The 24,527-nt window shown below is 44.0% G+C and overlaps 1 protein-coding gene across 2 annotated transcripts in view; it reads right to left on the minus strand.

The window, feature by feature from the left end:
* The window catches only part of ARHGAP42 (Rho GTPase activating protein 42), a 664,758-nt gene that overhangs the window by 231,423 nt on the left and 408,808 nt on the right, over positions 1–24,527 (minus strand). For both annotated transcript variants that reach the window (XM_086935288.1, XM_086935287.1), the window contains exons 5-6: positions 9,084–9,185; positions 2,863–2,973 (exon numbers count right to left, since the gene is read on the minus strand). In XM_086935288.1, coding sequence (XP_086791414.1) covers positions 2,863–2,973; positions 9,084–9,185 — 213 coding nt within the window. The remainder of the gene's footprint in view (positions 1–2,862; positions 2,974–9,083; positions 9,186–24,527) is intronic.

The raw sequence follows: 24,527 nt of genomic DNA on the forward strand, positions 1-24,527 counted from the left end.
CTGTATAAAATGCTGCAGCCCCCCTCATTTCACATTCACAACCCCGGTCGGGAACGATGGGAGCGAGAGCTCGGGCGCGAGCTGAGTCATAAAGAATGGGACCACATCTCCTACCGCGCGCGCCACTCGGCCTACCACACGGGTCTTACAGAGACATTTACTAAAATCTCGACCTACTGGTACCGCACTCCGGAGAAACTGCACGAGATGGATAGGGCGATACCAGGGACGTGCTGGCGCAACTGTGGCAACACTGGTACACTAACACACATACTATGGGATTGCCCCCTGCTGGCTCCTTACTGGGAAGAGGTCCTGAGCGAGGTGGACAAATGCTTTGGGATAGAACTGCCTAGATTCCCGGCCTATGTCCTGTTGGGGTTGCCGAATGGGTTGATGTATCCCCTTAGGTCTAAGAGGGGTAGACAGATCGCAATTGCGCTGGGATCAGCGGTGCAGAATATTCTCAAACACTGGCGCACTACAACACTTCCCTCTGTAGTTGGTTGGCTGCACAGATTATGGCACGTTCTTGGAATGGAGAAGATGTCCTTAGTAGCCCTGGGGGATACTGATACCTTTGAGGAATTGTGGGAGCCCTTTCACAGCCTGTTATGTTCCGAGTTTCGAGAGATCACCTGCCCTAGATATCTTCGGTTGTTGAGGCTGACGCCGCCGCCGAACCCGCCTGCTTGATTGATTGGGGTCGGTATTGTATAGTAGAGATTCATGGAGACTTCACAGTAGTGGAGACTGTAGATGCTGGCACAGTACAGGGGGTGGGTTGGGGTATGGTAGTTGGGGGTTCAGTTTGGTTAGGTAGGTTTTTGGAGCGGGGTTGCTTCTCCTCCCTTCACCCCCCCCCCTTTTTTTTCTTTTCCTCTCTTCCCTTCCCTTCCCCCCCCCCCTTTTTTTCTTTCCCCCCCCTTTTTTTTTTTTTTTCTCATTCGTTCTCTCTCTTGTCCCCTCCCTCCTGATTTTCTCTCCTCCCCCCATCCCGCCCCTCCCCTCCCTTTCTCCCCCCCCCCTCCCCTCGTTGTCTGTCCGTGCCCACAGGTGCGAAAGCTATGCTCCCGAGTCGGATGAAGCCTCTTGCAAAATGGTAACTGCATTGTTGTATTGGCTGTATGATGCGCATTGGTGCGCGGATCTTGTGGTTCACCTGTTCCCTGCCCCTTTGTGTCCTACCCCACCCTGCTTCAATAAAATACTTTAAACATAAAAGAACTGAGCAACGTCACGTAAATTTAGATAATTTGTCAGATGGCATGGATATGCTAGAGAAAGGCAGACCTATAGATATACACAAGTCTTTCATGGGGGTGGTAAAATCTCAGCATTACATTACAGGTCGACCACCCACTCAACTTCACACCAGCCTCAAACATTGACTTTCAAAATGCTCATCTTAGGCGACTTTAAACTCTGGACAGAAGTATATACCGACAAAACGAGCACACAATGTACCACTAAATATAAATACACGAGTTTCCCTACACACATAGCAGGGCACCTTGTATTTATATCTGACCCAAGTATGGCAGCCCTGAAAGAAAACCCACAATTCGGGATAGTTCATCCATCTGATCTCTCATGTCTAAAATAACACACTAGCATAAACACAGCTATCATTATTTGCAACTCCACCAAAACATGAAGGAACTCCCACAAGATACCAAGAATCCATAATCCTTGTAGGGCATAGCATTAAACTTAAAATGGAGCTGTATCCTCAAAAAATGATTCAACAAAATACTGAGTGAACACCAATAACTACAGAAGCCACTACTAAAACAGTTGAACTATCCAAAATGAGAAGCCAATTGCCTAAACGTCGAATGCAATAACCACAGCAGAACGGTAGAAGATGATGAGGTGATAGATTTTTGGAACCACAGTCACCAAGAACCGACAAGCATACTTGTAAGCGTCCTAACTAGTACAAACAATATTCAGTCACACAGGCGTCCCACTAGTACCGACAATATTCAATCAGATAGTCAATCAAAATGGTAAAAGATATGAAAGGATCTCATTTATCCAGAAAGTAATTTGCCTTCTGATGTTGATAGAAAAACAGTTTTGTTTCATACATTTTTATTGTATAAAGAATTAGCATTACAATAAATAAATAAAACATAACTATAACGGTGATCCGATATAAGACCAGAAATCCAATAAAATTAATAATTATCAATAAAATGTTATAAAATTCATATCTGTATTATGTGAGTGTAAGAAAAGACTTACAAAAACACACACAAAAAATATCCAATCTGAGACTTAACACGTGAAGATGTATCCACATCTCCTGAATGAAAGTCATGGTTCTGCTTCCCATCAAAAAAGAGTACTTTCAACTCCTGAAGATGGCAAACGCATACACAAAGGCAAATTATTGCCCAGCACCTTATCTTCTTTTCAACACAACACAACACTAGTCGTGAAAGAAGGAAGTAATGTGAAATGTAGCCAATAATTTCCCTCTATTTTGACTCTATATATGGTAGACTTGACATCGAACAATATACAAAGTTCATCTTAAAACAGAATATATAGTAGAAACGGCTCATCCTTTTCACATTATATTTACTTAAAATCACAAAATATGCTCACTTTCAACACTCAAAAACACCCCTTATCACAAAAGAGCAAGATAAAGAACCAATAAACCAACAAAAAGAGATGGAACTTTCCAGGGACCTTTAAAGAGTGCAGTAAAAAAAAAAACTAACCTTGATCGATGCCATCAAACAGGATGTGAAGGGAGCAGCAGAAGACTAATACATAGAGAGGGCATGTGGAGAGAACAAACACTTGACATGATATTTCAGACCATGGAAAAAAGAGAAAATCACTTACAGGCTCTACAAATTCAAACTTCTTTTTTTCTTGTACTTCTTGAACTTTAAATACATATTCTAATGATGCTTCGTAGAAATTTTGATGTTCTTTGTCAATCTGTGCATCTGCCTAAAAAGGACATAAAAAGAATTTGCCAATAACTTAATTCTTTAGCTAATACGTTAACAGTTTCTTTGTTATTAATGTCTAACACCAGCATATTTACTATGTGTTACTTTCATACATTGTGCTTCTCGTTCCCTAATGTGCGAGTCAAAATTGTACTTGCTTTGTTTTGTGAAATTTCAAATGAAGTTACTACGTGTATCTCAACATACTGACTCAGTACCACATAAGTTTGTGTTCATTGTGAAACCGGTCCTAGGATGCTTGTTTCTGGTCCAGGGAAGACATGGCTTGGCAGTTCGGGCTGGACTGTTCCCATGAGGCACAGGGTCAAGACTGATTTGCATGTGTCTGAACTGGGGTGGTGAAGTGAGCTATAGATGGATGATGAATTCAACACAGATCTGTGACTGGGGATGAGTGTCTCAAAAGTTTCAGTGTTCCATCCATCATCTACTTGTGTTTGCTTTGTGTTAATTGTGAAACATGTTTTCATTACTAAAAATGGGACAGAAAATACAGTGTTATGTTTGTCATTTCTAATATTATACAATGGAGAGTACAGATGGATAGCAACACAAAATAGGAAAATATACATTTTTATTTGTTGTCTTGTTTTATGATAGTTATGCTGTTGTAACACTTATTTTTAGCAAGCGCTTTACTCACCCTGCCCCGCCGCACCCACCGCCCGCTCCTCGCGCAGACGACTAGGATCTGACGCGTTGGAGGTAGGGCTTGCCACCATTGGGGGATAAGTCATTGTGCGCACCTGTGCTGGGATGAGTCCTGCCCTCTCCCAATCCTGCATAGTACGTGCCACCTCCCTGCCGCGCAGCGGGCGCGCCAAAGGCCATCCCGTCTGCGCCCGTCCGCGCCCAGAAGCGCCCAGCGGCCAGGAACCCTGCCCAATTCGAGCCTGCAATCCACCGCCCAATCTCATATTCATCGGAGGAGCTACGCCACCTTAACTTCAGTCTTCCTCTCTGCGCACCACTCGACTGTTCGCGCAACACCCAGGTCAAATGCCCACATTGTAACTATCAAGTTACAAATTTTGGAGCACTAATTGTCGATCTCTGCCCAAAAACAAAGATCATATATTTGACCTATTAACTTCCACCCAGCCAGATGCCTTGTTTCTTACGGAAACCTGGCTTCATACCAGTTCTGGGCCAGATGTGGCCAGTGCCCTGCCGCCTGGCTATGTTATAGTCAGGCAAGACAGAGCCACTGGGAAAGGAGGTGGGATAGCAATTATCTTTAAGGATATCTACTCCTGTTTTCTGGAAGCTATTCTACTCCCAGACTGTGAAGCCGCGCTATTCAAACTGGCAGTCACGCCTCAACTGATGTTATCGGGAATACTTATCTACCGCCCCCCTGATAAATCAACTCAATGGCTTTCTTCTTTCGCGGAACGTGTAGCCCCTTATGTGATGAAGTCAGCCAATTTCACCATCCTAGGAGATCTAAACATCCATCTGGAAGACACACATAATGGCTTAAGCAGAATGTTTCTATCTGACTGCGAGGCCATAAATGTAATACAGCGCAACCGTGGTCCTACCCATCAGGCAGGCCACCTACTTGATACTGTAATTTCTAACATCTTGTTTGACTGCACCTCCCCTGCCCTTCCCCTTGATTGGCCTGACCACTTTGCGATTCACTTCACTTTGTCTGCTGATACCGCGAAGGGCATTACCTGCGTTGGCACCATGGCCAACCACGGAGCCTGGACTAGGTTGAACATCTCGGCGTTTAACGCCTCACTCACCGCCGCCCGCCCCAACACCAAACTTAGGTTCACCTCTCTGGTTCAGGAAGTATCTCACTGGCTAACTCCTAACATCAACCGCCATTTGCCGCCACGTCCTCGATGACCCATCCCACACCTTGCCCCAGCCCCATGGTTTACGGACGATCTAAAGGTAATGAAATCCGAATGTAAACACCTGGAGAGATCCTGGCGAAAAGCCTACGCTCCTAATGACAAACTGATCTATCGATCAGCACTCAGGAGATATCATCGAGCCTGCAGGAAGGCGAAAGCCTTTTTTGTCGCAGAGTCTACTGAAAGGGCTATTAATCGGCCGAAAGCTCTCTTCTCTATGGTCAAGAGGTTAGCAGGCTCTAACACCTCTCCCACCCCACCTGGGCTAGGGGAAGTGGAATGCAATGACATTGCAGACTTTTGTATATCAAAAGTCGAAACTATCTACAACGCCCTTTCTCTGACCTCCCCCAAGTCCCCTCCTGACTCCTCTACTCTGGACATATTAGACCCCGACTTTCGGAAACGCAGATCTCGGAGTGGCCACTGTTTGATTCAAACTCCTTTTTCGCCTGTATGGCGAAAGTGAATTCAGGCTCCCCTTTGGATCCAATCCCTATGGACATCCTTCGCCAGCTATCTCCTGATGTTCTTTCAGTTATTCAAGAGCTTTTGAACACCTCACTGCAGGAATCCATTGTCCCGGACAAATGGAAAAGAGCTTTGGTGGTTCCGCTTTTAAAAAAACCTGACGCAGATCCCAAGACGCTTGCCAACTTCCGGCCCATCTCCCTGCTGCCCATGTTCTCAAAGATCTTGGAGAGGCATGTTAACATACATCTCACTTCTCATGTGGAGACTATAGGATTTCTACACCCGTCCCAATCAGGGTTCCGCTCCCACTTTTCCACCGAAACTACCCTCTTTGGGATCACTGAGAACCTACGCACTCGCCTTGATCATGGTGAGACCTCAGCGCTTATTCTTTTAGACTTAAGCGCCGCATTTGACACGGTCTCACACTCCATTCTTTTGAGAGCATTGAAAGCGGCCGGGGTGACTGGCTCTGCTCTTGCTTGGCTGACCTCTTTTTTAAGCCACCGGACATTTCAGGTTGTTTCTTCTGGTTTTTTCTCCTCTATTCGTTCATCTGCGTATGGGGTGCCGCAGGGGTCCTCTCTGAGCCCTATGCTCTTTAATATCTACGTGACGCCCCTAGCAACCATTGTGGAAGACGCAGGTCTTTCCCTTTACTCATACGACACCCAGATTCTCTTCTCCCTCACCTCGGCTGAAGCAAATAATCCATCTGCTCTCAAACTAGGACTTAGCCGAGTAGCGGAGTGGATGCAGGCAAACCTCCTGAAACTGAACGGAGATAAGACGGAGGTGGTCATTCTGGGCAAGCACAAGCACCTTTGGAGCACCGCTCATTGGTCGTCAGAAATGGGTCCTCCACCCCTTCCAGTGACGCAGGTCCGCACCCTTGGCTTCGTTCTGGATGATTCACTCTCCATGCGTCACCAAGTGGTCAAGGTGGCAGCCACCTGTTTTTCCATCCTTGGGTGGCTCCGGAAGATCTTATGGATGCTCCCAGTCTCGACGAGGCGTTCGGTGGGCCAGGCTTTGTTTACTTCTCGCCTGGACTACGGCAATGAGCTTTACATGGGAGTCAACTTGGAGATTCAGAGGAGACTTCAGCTTGTCCAGAACTCGGCAGCCCGTCTCCTTTGTAAGGTCCCGTGGAAATCTTCTATCTCCCCCTTTCTCAAGGACCTTCACTGGCTCCGTATTGAAAATCGAGTCAAATTTAAAGCTCTTTGCTTTATGCATAAGATTAAACAAGGGTCAGCTCCAACCTACTTACAGTCTCTTGTTCAACAATACTCCCCATCTCGTCTTCTCAGATCCTCATCCCAAGGTAACTTTCTGATTCCGCGTTTCAAACTGACGAGAGTGGGTGGACGCTCCTTCTCTTGCATTGCCCCTAGACTGTGGAACTCTCTTCCGGTGACATTGAAACTCGAACCATCTTTGTTGAAATTCCGCAGAGACCTTAAAACCTGGCTCTTCCCTCAATAATAACTGTGATTTGTAAGCACTTTTCTACTGGCGCCGGGAGACCCCCTGTGGGTAGCTGCGCGCCCTATAAATTCAACTACAAAATACAAAAATACTAGCACAGGTGAGGTAAACTAAGAAGTCATTCAATTCTATAGAATGTGGACATTGAAAAAAAATATAGCATCGCCCAGTCTTACAAAAGATTACACTACAGAGCTGAATCTAACACTGCATTTTTACCCGAAATAAATGTTAAAATGCCTACGAAGTGTTATACATAACTTTCTATGAATTAATAAGTACTATGAATCTACTTTGATGTGGGAGTCTTAAAATGTATTTACTAGCCATACAAGTAGAGGGTGTCAAATTATAACACAGGCGAGTTTGGGGGTAGGTTCACTGCATCCTTTTCAAGTTGCCCCAGATGGCAATTGGATGTTCTTTAAACTGATATAGTTTGCAAAACAACTTTGATACACCACATAAATTCAGTGCTTAATTTGAGCTGGTGGCTACTGTCTTAATTGTCAACACCAGCTTGACAGTCTGCCACAAGGTGGTGATTTTTGGCTAATTTAACATGACCACAACAACAGTTTATTAGTAATTCAATATACATTAAAAATGACTGTTATGTGCCGCCCAAGCCATTCTTCTAGATTAAGGTGTCTGAAATAGTCCATACTGTCACACTTGTAGGAGTGAGATGCTTAGCAGTTGTGTTGTTACTATCATTGACAGAGCTGGGAGGGGCAAAGTGTAGTGCATGCTTCAGTGGCCTCATGACGAGAACCCTGCCACTTCTTTGTTTTTACAAATTAAGCGCTGAATAAATTCCTTCATTGACCTAGAGAAACATGGTGGTACAGGCATCATTGAGTCCATGGCAATGTGTTTTCTTGGTGGCAACCACTGCGTTTTAGGAGTATCTTTATAGAGTTCAATAGTAACACTAACTATAATTCAGATACCTGGTCACATTTGTCAAACTACAAACGTGAGCATAAGAGATCATTGTTAAGAGTGTAACAAACAGCATCTCCCATGTCTTCCCTTTCTCCAATGAGAAGTGAAGGAGCCTTGTCTCAACTCCAGGTCTAAGCAAGAAAGAGGGAGTGGGAATTGTGCCACTTGGGCAACAAATCTAACACTGGGAAAAGATCTGTATTAAAATGATGCAATTGTTTGGATGCTTATCAACTGGAACATGAGGACTCGCAGGAGTTGGTCAGGTGACAGTTGTTCCCATTATCCTTTACCGACATCTATTCCACGCAGAGAAAGACTGAAACAATGTAGATCAAAACAAGAATTGGCAAAGCCAATAGGTCTCACCTACGAGAGCTACCGGACATTGACAATGTTTTTTAGGCATGTTGTACAGAAGCACCAACAAGAACCAATTAATCTCACCATTTACTGTCTGTTCACCCATTTCACACTCCTAAAAAGACAATGGAGGCAGCAGTTGGCAACTATATTCATAATAACATTATAAGTAATGCGCTCCTTGAAAACTACCAGTATGTGTTCATTCTGCAGTGCCGCACAGAGGGCACTCGTGAAGCAGACTGCTATAAAAAACATAAAGTGCACTTATCGATGAGGCACTTGTCTTAACTATAGTCCTAAAAAATGAAAGGAAGCTAAGGGAGTATAGAGGACTTAATTACCATTTTAAATCTTTTGACTTCTGTCTCTTCGTAGCCTATGACACTATGCAAACCTACGACAATGTTGACACTTGCCTCCTCATCCTGCTTGACCTGTTGGTAATCATTGACCCATTCTGGGTATGCAGTTAGCTCATAACCATACCCCACCAGCATGCGGATCAAACAACTCTATCTGAAAGAGTCATCTGTGTATGATATTGGTCACCTGAAGGACTGGCTAGTTTCCATTGAAGGTCTACTTCAAACTGAACTCTACCAAGATGAGCTCTGTGTTCATCACCAGTGAGCTGTTGCAACATTACCAGGCTTGAAATCGAGAAATGCAGGAAGAACCAGCTGACATGACAGGTATTCTTAGAATATCCTCCTCGGATACCAAAGGTATACTAGTCCAGAGCATCTGCAATGCGATTTCAGTCCAGGTCTCCCATGTTCTATCCCTTTTCTATTTCTGCAAGGAGTTGAAAATCTGCCTGTTTGGGCAAGGCCTCGTCATAGGGAATGTCTGACCTGCAAATATATTTTACCATACACTTTGCGGCAATGATCTTATACAACTGAACAAGGAAGCCATTAATATTTGTTTCTCCTACCTCCTGTAATTGAGATTCTTTTTTCTTTGATGACAAATTTAAGTGCTTCTCTAATATAGAATAGTACTTCTCACTCTCCTTGTCAAATTTCTTCTTCCCTTCCTGGAACGAAATACAGAAGAAAGAAAACTGTTACCACAAATAGGTATTCATGAGAATGGAACACCACACATTATCAAAAATGACATTTAGACAGTTGCCATTAGACAAAAGAAAAAAGATGGATAGATATCAATGCATGTTGACACATTACAGATCAGTGAATATAATCAAACAAGCTTTATCGACTGCATTGTCGATGCGATGTAGCAAGGGCAATAAGCTTTCATGACAACATGACCAATGAGGTCTTCTACTATTAGGCCTTTAAAGATTCATTGGATTTGTGTGTACGATCTATATTTTCCAAAAATGTGTGATTTATTTAACCACAAATTTGAAGGCTAATAAGTTTAAAAATATTTGCATTACTGTGGCATTATTGTGCCATAAGCACATTATCTTATAGTATTTTTCATAATACATGGAAAATAGTCTATTCCTCTGAACGTAATATTCCCAGTTTCAATACTATTATTTGCACAATACTGCATATTCTCGAGTGTGCACACGCACAGAAAGAAACAAACAACCATGCACAGACAAAGCCTTCCACACATTTTCTTTAAAATACCTCCAGAGAACGTTCCGATTGTCTCCTATCTGCTTTTCTCTAATGCAAAAGCATGCAAACACACAGACATAATCAGACACACAAGACTCAGGTGGGATTAACGCCATTTTAAACTCAACTCCTTATTGCCCAAGGCTTCCTTAACTGCCGCTGCCAGTGGGCTGCCTCGATTCGTGTGTTTGCACTAATGCACGATAGTTTGAATGTGATTGACAGCACAGGGCCTGAATGGACCCTACTCTGTCCAACACAGCGTGATGGCGAATTCCCGGACATAATGCATTAAGAGCCAATGCTGAATAATCCAACGTGGGCTCAGCTCAAGGCTACAGATGTGACTTGGCTGTCAGAGATAGGTTCCACTTTAACAGCCTAGTGCTCATCAGCACTAGCACCCAATGAGCGTATTCTTCCATGAGTACCACTACTCTCCAGGGCATTAAAGAAGTGCCGGTACTCAGAGTGATAAAAATAATAAGTGCCGGTACTCAGTACCCGTGAGTATTCGCTGATTTAAAGCACTGGTTTGTTTGCATGCTGGGATTTCCAAGCCCACATATATGATAAATTGCAAACTCCAGGTCACTTAATGGAGTGTTTTGCGGGATATGAATCCAGACAAGAGATGGGCTCAGTCACGTGCATCTGTGCATTGACTTGTTGATGACAGAGCAATACTTCTCTCAAAACGTTTGGGAGGGTGGGGAGTTGTGGCATCGCTTTTGCTTCCAATCAACTATTTGAAGCAACCAGAGAGAATTACCCAGCATCATTCGAGCCATTACTCGGTCCATTTGGTTGTCCAATGTCTGCTCAGTTCTCTCTTGGGCCATTCTGCTGCCAGCCTTTGTTCTGCTGTACTGTAGTACAGCTGAGTCTCCTCCTCTGTTACACGAGTTCAACAAATTGCTTCCAAACCTAGATTTCATAATCTATCATATGAAAGTCAGAATTCAACTATGTATAACCTTGAATACTATCTTCTGTATCCTGACTGGATAGCTGATATAAGTACAGCAATTGAGGTGTTACATTGAGAGCGGTTACTGTGCTCATACAGAAAACATCCAGGTGTCTCACCTAAGTACATCCAGTCTGATTAGAAGTAGAGGTCGGGTGATTTTCGGTTCGTAAAGCTTAACTAACTAGATCGTTTGGTGCACACGTAGACTATGAACTGGTTGTTTGGCCAAAGAGACTTGAGAGGAAATATGAGTTGTCAATCCTTGGAAACCCTGCAACTGTTCTACAAAGGTCAGGCTGCCTCTTTAGCAGTGGTAGGGGTGCTCTGGAGCTAGTAAGGCGAGCCACCGTGCCATGGGCAAATATGGAAAGGATGCGTTCATTTTTACAGTATGGACGCACTGCTGTCTGGCAGTGGGTCTGGTGCAACCCTGTCAGTAATCCCGACTCTGATGGAGGAAGAGTTCATTAGGCTAAGCGGAAAAATTAAAACTGGCTCCCCTTCTGACCCTTTGAGCCAATGCAATTTAGGGAATCTCTTTCCATCTTTCGGGCCTGCTCTGCAAAATTATGAATTCCTCCTTTTCAACTGGGACTGTTCCAGCCCTATGGAAACAGGCATGGGTTTCGCCCATTCTAAAAAAATCTACACTGGATCCAACTAAACCTGAGAATTTCAGACCCATGTCCCTTCTTCCTTGGGTGGTCAAAATCACAGAAGGACATGTTAACAACGTGCTAACTCAGTTTGTGAACTCTAATAACATCTTGGACTCCTCACAGAATGGGTTCCGTCCGGGTCACAGTACGGAAACGGCCCTTCTGGCCACGACTGAGTACCTGCGGTCTATCATGGATGCTGGTCAAAGTGCGGCTCTGTTTTTGTTAGATCTCAGTGCCTCCTTTGACACGGTTTCTCATGGCATCCTTCTTAAAAGGCAAGAGGAGGTGGGGGTAACGGGGTCTGCTCTAGAATGGTTTCGTTCTTTTTTGACTAAAAGATCTTTCCGTGTTTCTGCCCCCCTATTCCTTTCTAAGATCCATTCCATCGATCAGGGGGTTCCCCAGGGTTCGGCATTAAGCCCATCGCTCTTCAATCTTTACGTTCAGCCCTTGGCTGCGGTCGCTAAGCAATGGGACCTTACTATGGTCTCCTATGCTGACGATACGCAGCTGGTTATCACCTTGGCTGAAGGATCATCTCCGACTGTCTCTAGATTCAGAGAAGGGATGACTGCGGTAGCAGAATGGATGGCCGCCAACTGCCTGCAACTAAATGCTAGCAAAACTGAAATTCTGTTGATTGGAGTATTGGTGGCCCACTGCCCTGGGTGTAATTCCTACGCCCAAGGGGGTGGTTAAAAACCTTGGGATCTTGTTGGATTCATCTCTTACATTTCAAGCCCACACAAGGCAAGTTGCTGCTACCTGCTTTGGCCTTTTGCGGGGCCTCCGGCCTGTTCTGAAGTTCTTTGATCCACCTATACGTCAACTGATTGTTCAGGCAAGTATTTTATCCCACCTGGATTATGCTAGCTCCCTCCTTCTGGGGGCGAATAAGGCGGAAATACTCAGGTTGCAGCGTGTGCAAAATGCTGCTGCCAGAGCCCTGGTGGGTCTTCCGCGCTTTTGTTCTGCCACCAGTACTATCCATAGGTTGCATTGGCTCCCTGTGGAAAAGCAGATTCATTTTAAGACCCTGTGTCTTTCGTTTAAGATATTGAAAGTGGCTAGTCCTGATCTTTTGAGCAATCTGATCACCTTCTATGTCCCCTCCTGCCAGCTTCGTTCGGCAGGGGCAACATCTGGCGGTTGTGCCTAGAGTTAGGCTCTCCCGTGCTGGTGGACGTTCCTTCCGCCACCTTGCCCCTAGGCTGTGGAATTCCTTGCCTGAGCAAATTTGTGGCATAGACTGCTTGATTGCTTTTAGGAATGCTATTAAAACTTTTCTCTTTCCTCTAGTGTAACTTTTTACCACAGGATAAACTGCCACTTTTTAGACTGTTATGTGTGTCTGTGCCCTCACGCGGCCAGCGCCGGGACGCCCCTTTGCTGGGGCAGCTGTGCGCTTTATAAAACCCATTAACATAACATAACATAACACTTCATGGTCCTTTCACCCTGAATTTTGCTATTGGCTCCATTCTTAAGATAAACAGGAGAGGGAAGTAAATATCCTAGTCTAGTCAGACTTCGTTGATGCATTCTTTCAGCCACCGGACTTTTGTCCACCACTCAGGCCTTCAGAAAAGTATAGCTAACATGCACTACTGTAATAAAGTAATTTCCCAGGTCATACGACTCATATTTCTGCCGGGCCAACCTAGATAACGCTTCTGAAGCCTTTTCGGCATCAAGTGAGACAAGTATCAGTTTTAATTTCTTATTATACACCTTCTCAATATCAAGTCCCTGTTTATATATTACCACTATTTTTGCAACCAAAATAGAGAATGTCACCACCCCCTTCTGCCTGAAGGCATTATAAAGTTCCACAATGGGATCTGTTAAAGAAGCAACAAGTTCCTTTTAGGGTGACATATGTTTATATTGATGTAGTGAAAATTATGGTAATTCTTGCAATTTGTTTTAACAGAATTTAAAGAAATTATTGTCTTTGGCATCTCTTGATATGTCGTCTCCATTCAACTGTGGGAAAGATAATCCGTAATGAAGTAGCATAGGTAATATGTGGAGAGAAAAGCCAGTGGTGGGAAAAGTGTTGGGGGTTAGAGTCAATAAGTAGCAATAGGCCAGTGTGAGTCCTGGTCAGTTACTTTTTTAATGCATATCAACTTTTTAAATGCTGGGCAAAAAATCTGCTTCGTTTTATTTCCCAATGTTTAATTGCCAAAATATATTACTTATGCACGATCAATGGTGATTTTTCCTTAAGTGCCTTCAGAGCTTTGTTGCAAGTTAAATCTATGGAAAGCTGAGATTCAAACACAAATACCTGAACAAATGTTATGTTTGTGTGTAAAAAAAAGAGAAAGTTAGATCTAATTGTAAAGGATACTAGAGTGTGGAGCAGATTCTTTGAATGTCAAAGTGATAACAAAAGAGTGCCAGGTGATAATCCGAAGTAAAAGTATGGGGATACATTCATAAACAGCCAACAAAACAACATTCTGGAAGCCATTAAATAAACAAACACTGCCAGTACAGGACTCCTGTGGAGATACTAGTGAAATCGAAAATTGACCTTTCATTCTCAAAGCACAAAAGTATCACAAAGGCAAATGAAAGCTAACAAATAAGGTAGGGAGGTGGAGGTGATGAGGCGGATCATAAAAGTTAATCACTATAGCAATTGATGTAATTGCAGAGATAGCTATAAGAAACCATTAGAATTGTTTCTCGGGCCAGGTCAATTATGTATGGGGGCCTCTTAAGACAAGGATCCAGTGTGCTGATTGATTAATTTTTAAGCAGAAGTGTAGGCTAATTAGGTCCTCCTCACCGCCTGGGACAACACCTGGTGGTCCACCGCCCTTGGCAATACACCCACCCCCAACGACTACACCCGGAACCTCTGCATTGTACTCAACTCCTCCCTCTCCATGACCCGACAAGTAAACGCCGTCGCCTCCATCTCCTTTAACACCCCCTGCATCCTTTGCAAGACCTTCAAATGGATCCCCCCGAATCAAGACGAAAGCCACCACGCACCCATAACCAGCAGACTAGACAACGGAAACGCCCTCTATGCCGAAATCAACGAGTCTCTGCTCCACAAACTGCAGACCATACAGAACACTGCAGCCAGATTCGTCCTCTGCATCCCTCGACAAGAACACCTCACCCAACACCTGCAAGACCTCCACTGGATCCCTGTCAAGAAGAGAATAACCTTCAAGATACTTACCCACGCCTTCAAATACCTCCACAACACCGGACCCCAATACCTCAACGAGAGAATTTCCTTTCATGTACTCAAAAGAAACCTCCGATCCGCCGACCTCGCCCTTGCCGAAACCCCGTCCATCCGCGGAGCCAGAACGGGCAGAAGAGCCTTCTCCTACATCGCAGCCAAGACCTGGAACGAGCTCCTGGTCAACATCAGACGTGCCCCCTCTCTCAACATCTTCAGGAAGGCACTCAAGACCTTGCTGTTCGATTGAACGGAGCTGCTTACCATTAACTCCTCATCAGACCTCCCTGTCACAGTCATTAACATATGAGCAGATACCATTGCAAGAATCAGCTTCACCACAGAGCAGTAAGCAGACTTTATTAGCACAAAAAAGCAGAAAGTCACTCCACCTGAACAGAACGCAACACAGCGTCTCCAAAGCCAGCAGACCCAGTTCCACCTACCACCAAATGATAATGGGACATAAATGTGTGTGGAGTACTCCAAGAAGCAGGCCTTGCAGATCTCTGCCATAGAGGTCCCCTATAAACAAGCCCAGGGAGCAGCCACCCCCAAGTCGATCTCCCTTGAACCGACCCAGGAATCAGCACCCCACAATCCTCGTTAGCCCCCACCACAGCCCACCTCAGCCACCGACTGATAGTAGCCCCAGAAGGCTTTAGACCCTGGTCCGTCAGGCCAAAGGTCACAAAAAGAGAATCCACCCTACAGAAAGGTCTCATACGAACCAAGTACACCTCAGGAGCCTGTTTAACATCAAAAAAAGTGCAGCTAAACCAGATCCTCCGAGCAGTGAAATGAGGAAGGAACCTTGGGTACAAAGGAAGAATCAGGCCAGAAAATGATCAAATACGGAAAGAACCTCAAAAAGGGATAAGAACAAAGCAACAATCTCAACTTCCCAACCCTCGGCCCGAGATGATAGCGCCAAGGAAAACCACCTTGATCGTCAGAAAATGCAGAAATACTTCCTCCAGAGGCTCAAAGAGAGCAGACTTTAAAGCCCTCAGCACCAATGGAAGATCCCAATGTGGTGTAAAGGAATTAACCGCCGGTTTCTTAAGGAAACAACTCCTCAACAGCTGGGACACCAAAGGAACTGGCTCACAGGCTGGGCCATGAAAGGCCCTCAATGCCACCCACTGAGTCTGAAACAACCAGACCCAAGTCGAAGCCATCCTTCGGGAAATCCAAGACACGCACAGGATCCACCTCCATAGCAGACTAGCCCTGATCTGCACCCCAACTCTGAAAAGAAACCCAATGCCTAGCATAGGATTTGAGAGTTGAAGGGCGCCGGGACTGCTGGATAAACTGAGCCACCTCAGGAAAACACCCGATAGCCACGAGGTTCACCCTCTCAACAGCTAGCCCGCCAGATACAATTGGATGAGACAATCCCGGGACAGAGGAGGAAACGACAGAGGACAAGGAACCACAGGCAATGGCCAGCAAGGGCCTATCGCCACCCTCAACAACACAGGAAACCAAGGTCTTCGGCACCAGGCAGGCGCCACCAGGATTAACAATGCCCGGTTGAACTTGACCTTCAGCAGGACCCTCAGAATCAACGCAATTGGAGAAAAGGCATACATCAAGCCCCCTACTATTGAAAGGACGGAGCATCCACCCTCCAAACCGAGTCCGACTGAACCAGAGAGCAAAACCTCTCCCTCAAGGAGTTCCTTAAGGCTGCAAACAGGACCACCACAGGGACCCCAAACCCCCCCATTAGCACTAACACCTACGGCGTTAAGCACATCTCTGACAGGGAGTGAAACACCCTGCTAAAGTGATCCGCCTCCGAGTTCAAAATCCCCGGTAGATGCAATGCCCTCAGAGACAACAAGTTCAACTCTAACCCTGGCAAATCTGCTGAGCTAACAAGTTGAGGGAAGCCACCTTCACACTTCCCTGGCGGTTGACATAACACACCACCACCATGTTGCCAATCCTCACTGCAGAACCTAAGGAAGAAAGTGTGTCAAGGATAACTGAACAGCCTTCAATTCCCTCCAATTGGAAGACATCAAAGCCTCCTGGACCAACCAAATCCTCGAACAGACTCCTGAGCCATCACAGCCTTCCAACCGAGCTAGCTGGCATCCGTAGTCAGTACCAACCACTTCTGGGCCACAAACGGAGAGCCCTGCAAGAGGTTCTGATGCTCCAGCCACCATTACAATTCCCGGGAAATCTCCACACCCCTTGGAACCAACTGGTCGGGATCCTGAGAACCCTGACACCAATACCCCAGAACATGATTCACCATAGGGTACAGGTTCAACCTAGCCCATGGAACAATCATCACCATTGCAGACATTGACCACTGAAAGTGCACCCACTGCTGAGCCGTGTGAAGGAATAGAACCTTTCACTCATGATCAGTTTTCCTTATTATTCCCCTGACTTCGGCCCTTTAAACATTTTGGACTATTTTGCATGTGTGATATTAATGCTGTGATTGTATTGTGAATTAAAGTATGCTTTATTTTATTGTTTGCTAAATATGATGTTTGATTTCATGTATATTTTTGATTCATCTGTGAAGACGTTTCAAATGCCCAGTCATGGACTCATGATATATTTAGTTAGACACCTTTTTAAACAGCATAATATCAGCTGCTGCTCTTCTGTTAAGGCGGAGGGGTGATGCCTCACTGCTTTTCAGCACTGCAAAAAAGGAACAGTAAAATGATAAGAAAAGAATGTTATTATCATTTTATTTTCCCATGCAGAGGCAGTTTTGGGGGCGGTGTTGGGCAGGGCTGCTCACAGAGCAGGTGGAGGGGTGGTTGTGGCACTTTCTAAGTGCGCATAACGGTTTGGCTGGCCGTCTTGGGCCGGCCAAACAGTCATGCGCACTTAGCATCTTCTCCACCCAGTTGTAATGCACAGCCTGGTTGGAGAGCATGCCCAGGCTCCCAGTCCCTGTCTGAGTACTGAACCACGGTGCTCAAACCAATGACGACGTGGGGACAGCAGCATCATGATTGGCTTATGGGAGCCTGGGTGCCTCCTGCTTCTGGTTCGCTCAGAAGGAAGAGGACGGAGAGGATGGAGGAGAGGCTGGCCAGCCGGCAGGTTAGTGATCTTTTTTCAAATTTTTTATAAACCCCCCCTCCACACCCCTACTACGGCCCGGGACAGTCCGCCACTGCATGATATATATAGATGGCCACATATTTGCAAATATTTATATGATGAACAGGACACCAGCAGTTCGGTTTACTTTTCAGTTAATTAACTAGAAACTGGTTCGATTCCTCTCTATTCAAAGTCCAAATTTTGAATTTCATTGTTGTGAATCTCAAGCGGTTTTCACTCTAAAACCCATCGTACTCTCAAAATGTTTACGTTTTTCAATTCTGGAAAACAGCAGAACAGAATTCTTGTTATTCATGTATTGGGTCCCCGTTTCTTTCCCAAAATTAAAGCACCCCATTCCATTCTTCATTGCGGGTAGGGCATGATCTAATGTAATGCAACAAATGTCATTTCTGGCTGCATGCATTTGTAGCTTGGTATAGTATTCCAGCAGATGCGACAGACTTATATGTGTGCAGGGGCGTAGCTAGACAAATTGTCGCCCGGGGCGTTCCCTTAGTTTGCCGCTCCGGTGCAGGTAAGAGTGAGAGGGGGGGGGATGTTTGGGCAGTCGACCGACAACTTGTTCCTGAGGGGTGGGGGTGGCGGTCGACAGACGACTTGTTCTGGGGGCGGGGCGGACAGTCGACACCTCCACCATCCCCAAAAACAGCTACACCACTCTATGCGTGGTGTGGATAACCCCAAGGCATGGTTAACGCCATCAGCTACCACAATGAAGGGTTGCCTGAAACATTCTAAACGTCTGCAGGTGGGAGTTGCACCTATGTTGGATTTCACTGTCTTTAGGAGCAAACCTTTTCCTTAGCAAGTCTCCTGAGTTGAGCTTCCACCTGGGAGCCCCTGTGGCAACAAAGCGCAACAAGAAATTGGAAACATTGCAGTGTTTACTGCACTCTGTACATAGCTTACAACTTTTAATGGTGAGACCAATATAAAGAAATTAATATAGTCTGACCATGTAAACTGCTATTAAAAGAATACATTTACCCAGTAATTGTGAATTTCTCACTTTAACCAATGAATATGGCTCAGCAATATGTGTATGTCAACATTCCAAGAATGAATAGTCTCTTTATGGGCGCACATGGACCATTAAAAAGCACGAGGCTTTATACTCCCACTCCTCCTGCCTTTTGTGATTGCTTTCAACTTTGCTTCCGGTTCCTTTGATCTGCTGTGGTCTGCAGCTGAGGTCACTGAACGTTTGAAACAATATTGCTGCGCGGTCTGGAGGGATAAAAAGAAACCTGAGAGGGCAGACATCACACGATGAGCTCAACCAGCATCACCAGCTGAGACAGAAAGCTACTTTATCCAAATAAGGCAAGTCGTTTCATGCTTGGAATCCTTTCCTTGTTAGCTCACAGCTTTTCCTAGTTTTTAATTTTTAAACAATCGTTTCAGAGGCCATTTCTCTTGCTTCTGAGAGTTGGTATTTCAGCAGCACTTCCAGTAGGGATCTGTTTTTTTGGTTGTCTCTGGAGGTTTCACAGTTATATCGATGCTGGAATTTGAGCCACTGAGCTGCAACTCACTAAAAACACTGAAGCGTCTCAAAGACGCTTCAAACTCAGGGCGGCAGTAACTTTAAAGACAATATTTGCGCCCCATTACAAATCATGCATTTTCTGAAATTTGTGGTCTGTGGTTTTTATACCAAGCAGAATGTTACAAGGGCAAAACAATGTGGAAATTGAAAAAGAGACCTTTAAATACTACATGCTATATCTCACCTTGCTACTAAACCTGACCTAATGGCATGCAATAATGGTATTTTCCCCAGGGGGGGTTTGTGCCCAGTTTTTGCTCACCATTCAGAATGAAGTTGTGTGGCAGAAGATCAAGAGGTCTCCGAGTACCCCCTGTAGTTGGCTTAACTGACACTCACTGTGCTGTAGTTTTGATGCACTTAGTTTTGCACATTCTCACTACCATGGTGTTTCTGCCCTAACACCACAGTTCAGACAATTAATATTAATGCAACACAGCACGGTACAAGGTTTGGCATCTTCAAGTACTGTAAATAACATATCGGAGTATTTTCCAGTTGTGACCAAAGGAGTGAGTATCTGTGTCGTAATTAATCGCACCTCCTTGATGATCTACGTATAGAGTCTAGTCGAGAGGAAAGAGGTTATGGGTTTCCACTACCCTGCTATTCAAGGGTGTGTGCCTGATAGTAGCTCCTGGGGTTTACCATACAACAATCAAATACAAAGTGATACCGAAGCACTTGTAGGGTTGTGTAAAAAACAAAACAATAGTGTTTATTCCACTTAGAGTTCGCAAATGATGCGAAATTCCATAAGGTTTTAACTTCAGGCAGTCGATACGTGTTTCATCATAAAAATGACTTTTGCAAGGCTGAAAGGTGATTCACGCAACAACAAAGCGAATAATATCGTTCAGAGGTGTGCGATGTGTCTCATAAAGTAAATAATTGTATTCCACATAAGTTAGACATGCAACTTGGAGACATTTGTCCTTAAAACATAGTAGTAAGTAGTATCTTAGTAAAAGAGGTAAAGTAAACAATGGGAGGATGCTGTGGTAAGTTCCAATCTGTGCATTGTGTAGTAACGTTTAAAGCCAGTCAGTCTACCTATTTCCCAGTGGAGCAGAACTCAGTGTGGTAGTCTCGGAAGGATTCCAGACTGAGTTGGTCCTTCGGTCTTGTGACCTGCAGTTTACGCTAGTTGCCAACAGTGGGCACTTCAAATACGTGGGGTCATCTTTATTGTTAAATACTAATAATATTTTGGCTTGCGCATTCTAAAAGAGGGTGAGGCTCAACACTGCCAGTGAAATTATTCACGCCCTTTCCTTTACGCTCTTCTATTTTTTTTCAATAAAAGTGGCAAATACACGTCTTTTAACAGATCTATCTCATTCGGATCTATGTTGATACAACGCATGTTATTACAACGCATGCTTTTACAACGCATTTTTTACAACGCAAAAACTTTTACAACGCATGTATTTACAACGAATGTTTTTACAAAGCAGGTACCTTTACAACGCATACCATTACAACGTAAGTATTGGTAAGTATATATTAATTTTATAATCGTAAATTAATTTTAAAAAATATAATTTAATGTAATTTAATTTAAATTTATTTTAATTTATTTTTACCCTGTACCCCTGTACCCCCAAAACCCAAAACTGACCCTGAACCCCAAAAATACCCCTTTACCCAAAAACTAAAAACTGACCCTGAAGCCCAAAAATACCCCTTTACCCAAACACTAAAAACTGACCCTGAACCCCAAAAATACCCCTTTACCCAAAAACTAAAAACTGACCCTGAACCCCAAAAATACCCCTTTACCCAAAAACTAAAAACTGACCCTAAACCCTAAAAATACCCCTTTACCCAAAAACTAAAAACTGACCCTGAACCCCAAAAATACCCCTTTACCCAAAAACTAAAAACTGACCCTGAACCCTAAAAATACCCCTTTACCCAAAAACTAAAAACTGACCCTGAACCCCAAAAATACCCCTTTACCCAAAAACTAAAAACTGACCCTGAACCCCAAAAATACCCCTTTACCCAAAAACTAAAAACTGACCCTGAACCCCAAAAATACCCCTTTACCCAAAAACTAAAAACTGACCCTGAACCCCAAAAATACCCCGTTACCCAAAAACTAAAAACTGACCCTGAACCCCAAAAATACCCCTTTACCCAAACACTAAAAACTGACCCTGAACCCCAAAAATACCCCTTTACCCAAAAACTAAAAACTGACCCTGAACCCCAAAAATACCCCTTTACCCAAAAACTAAAAACTGACCCTGAACCCCAAAAATACCCCTTTACCCAAAAACCCAAAACTGACCCTGAACCCTAAAAATACCAAAAACTAAAAACTGACCCTGAACCCCAAAAATACCCCTTTACCCAAAAACCCAAAACTGACCCTGAACCCTAAAAATACCCCTTTACCCCAAACATATAACATTTAAAATATAATTATATACTTACCAATACTTACGTTGTAATGGTATGCGTTGTAAAGGTACCTGCGTTGTAAAAACATTCGTTGTAAATACATGCGTTGTAAAAGTTTTTGCGATGTAAAAGTTGCGTTGTAATGGTATGTCGTTGTAAAAGTTGCGTTGTAAGTGATGTTTCCCATCTCATTCGCTGGAAGCTCGTTAATTGTAACCATTTTGCTATTTCCAGGTGGGAGAAACTGCTAACTGCACAGTGGGAGCGAGCCAGAGAAGCAGGTGAATTTGTTGTTTGTGGTAGCAATCAATAAAGTTGGGAGTCGTTTGGAAGGAGCACAGACATATTTGAACGTGAGGTATGATTGCCATATATGATTAGAACTGAAAGGGGCAAAGGGAGTCAGAGGACTCAGTAGGCACTTAAGGTGGGTGGGAGGGAAGGAACCAGCAGCAATGCTAAAGAACTTGTGGACAACAACGTAGACGCACTGTGGCAGGCACAATGGGAGTGCATAGGAAGGTGAGACGTCCTATAGCTGCACAACAACACAAGTAACATAGTGGAAGACTGCGCAAGAGCAGTTCTTAATATTCTACCAGAGAGAGTGACATGCAGTGTGACTGTGAATTGAGTTACCTCATGACATGAAGAATAAAATAAAGTACCGGGTGTGAGAGAGAAACTAAGGTTTAAGGAACAGGTAAAGAGATAAAAAGGTACAAGCAAAGGAATAAACTTATACAGGGAAGGTTAAAAGAGAGGAAAGCAGGGGAGGAAACTGATATGCACTGAGGCTAAAGAGAGAAGGGCAGGGGTCTACTAGCAGTGATATGGTACAAAAGAAAGGACAAACAAGGATGAAATAAAAGTATGGAAGATGGCGAGAGAAAGATGGCTGACATGGGGAAACAGAGAGCAGTCTAATTTTTTCGTCGGTTTCAAATACTTAACAAATCATCCTCCAATTCTGTGCTCTTGTACTCTGATAAACATATTATTTCTGATTTTCATAGCTTGGGTAGCAGAATATGTTCATGAGGTTTCTTGCAACTTTCATCCAATCGCCAGTATACCACAGCGTGAGAAAAGTCTCATACAACAGAGAGATGTTTAAGGGAAAGATATGCCTAAATGTGTGGGGAGCACAGGTAGCTGAAGTTTGTCAAGCAAGAATATATTGGAAGCCAATGAATCAAGATAGCGTTGATACAACACTTTTCTCATTGTGGGAATACCATAGCATCAGTACTCCTCAGCACTGCTGAGAAGCAACTTACTCTCTGAGGTCGTACGCCAGAACTGGCAGATCTCAACAGGAGGTTAGAAAGCCCAAGATACATGGTCAACAAGAGATCAGTAAGCACATAATACATGGAGCCACAGCTGTCAGTGCACGTTCCCAAGGCCACCCAATTACAGGGGCCACTAAGTGCTTATAAAATTATTAGGGTTCCTAAAACTCAGTGCTCCAATTACCGGGTCTGTGACAGAGAGCTGGCTTTATCTACACATCCTTGACTCTCTGTTCCAATAAAGTATGAATGTCCAATCAAGGTTTTTTATTTTTAACAAAACAGTTTTAATAATATCTCATATATATTTATTAAATAAACACTAAATTAGAAAGCACATAATACAAACATGCAACATTGTTAATAAAACTGACCAGCAATCTTACAATGAGGAGATATTCAGAGATGGCAACTGGTTGTAAGGGAATGATGCCAGCGTCAACCCATTCCCGTAGGAGCACGCAATCCTAATCTCATTAGACTGGCAGCCATCTTGGACCTCATATATAAAGACATACTCAGCTCCCATGCCTTGCTTGCCTTTCAGCTCTTCTTCGAAGTTTTACCCGAACTTGAAACTCCGAGGAGTAAGAACCTCCTTTGCACCACACAAGATCACCCATCACACCAGTGGAGGTACTGAAATTGTCCATCACTACTAAACATCTGCACATAGAAGGTTGCTTGCATTGTATGGGGGAAATGGGCCAGCACCAAATATGATCACAGCACAGTTCTTGCTAAAGACCTGGACAATAGCATATGACATCACCTAGCCTATTGGAACTGGAACTGCGGACTCACAGTACAGTGACAATTTAGTTGTGTACTGTTTAATAGTGAACAACAGATTTAATTGTATTCAGCCCTTCTATCATGTGTGGTGTATTGCTGATGGTGTAAAAACTGCTGAGATCACTAGCTCACCACATACTCGAGAGAGAGAGAGAGAGAGAGAGAGAGAGAGAGAGAGAGAGAGAGAGAGAGAGAGAGAGAAAGAAGGTTGTGATAGATGCTGAGAAGAGACAACAAATACATCTGATCTTCTGCTGCATGATTGATCCTGGCGTTACCAGGTACTGCATAACTGATGGTCATTTCTATTATGTATATAGGGCATGCTAAGTGTTGACACTGTACAGTTGCTGTTTATCTCTTTGCAGTAACCTTAAAACCAGTCCCAACACCCAGAGCAAAAGTAACCAGATCTATCTATATATATAAAAACGAAAGTATGTCAGTTTGTCCTTTATGCATTACTACACCATTCATCCGATCGCCATGAAACTTTGGGAAGTTGTTGAGTACACTCCCGCGAAGTTTTCTGGCAAATATATATATATATATATAAATATTTGTTAAAAGTTGTTAAGTACACTCCCGCAAATGTTCCTGGCAAAAAAAAAGAAAATTGTTAAATATCGGCCCCTGGCCCCCAAGGCCCTCATAATCTTTCCAATACTGTATGTTTACAGTTTACGGTGCGACTCGCTTTTGCAATGACCATCAACAAAGCACAAGGACAATCGCTGCAAGTGTGTGGACAAGATTTGGAGAATCCGTGCTT

The sequence above is a fragment of the Lissotriton vulgaris genome, chromosome 8 (assembly GCF_964263255.1).
Source record: "Lissotriton vulgaris chromosome 8, aLisVul1.2, whole genome shotgun sequence".
Taxonomy (NCBI): domain Eukaryota; kingdom Metazoa; phylum Chordata; class Amphibia; order Caudata; family Salamandridae; genus Lissotriton; species Lissotriton vulgaris.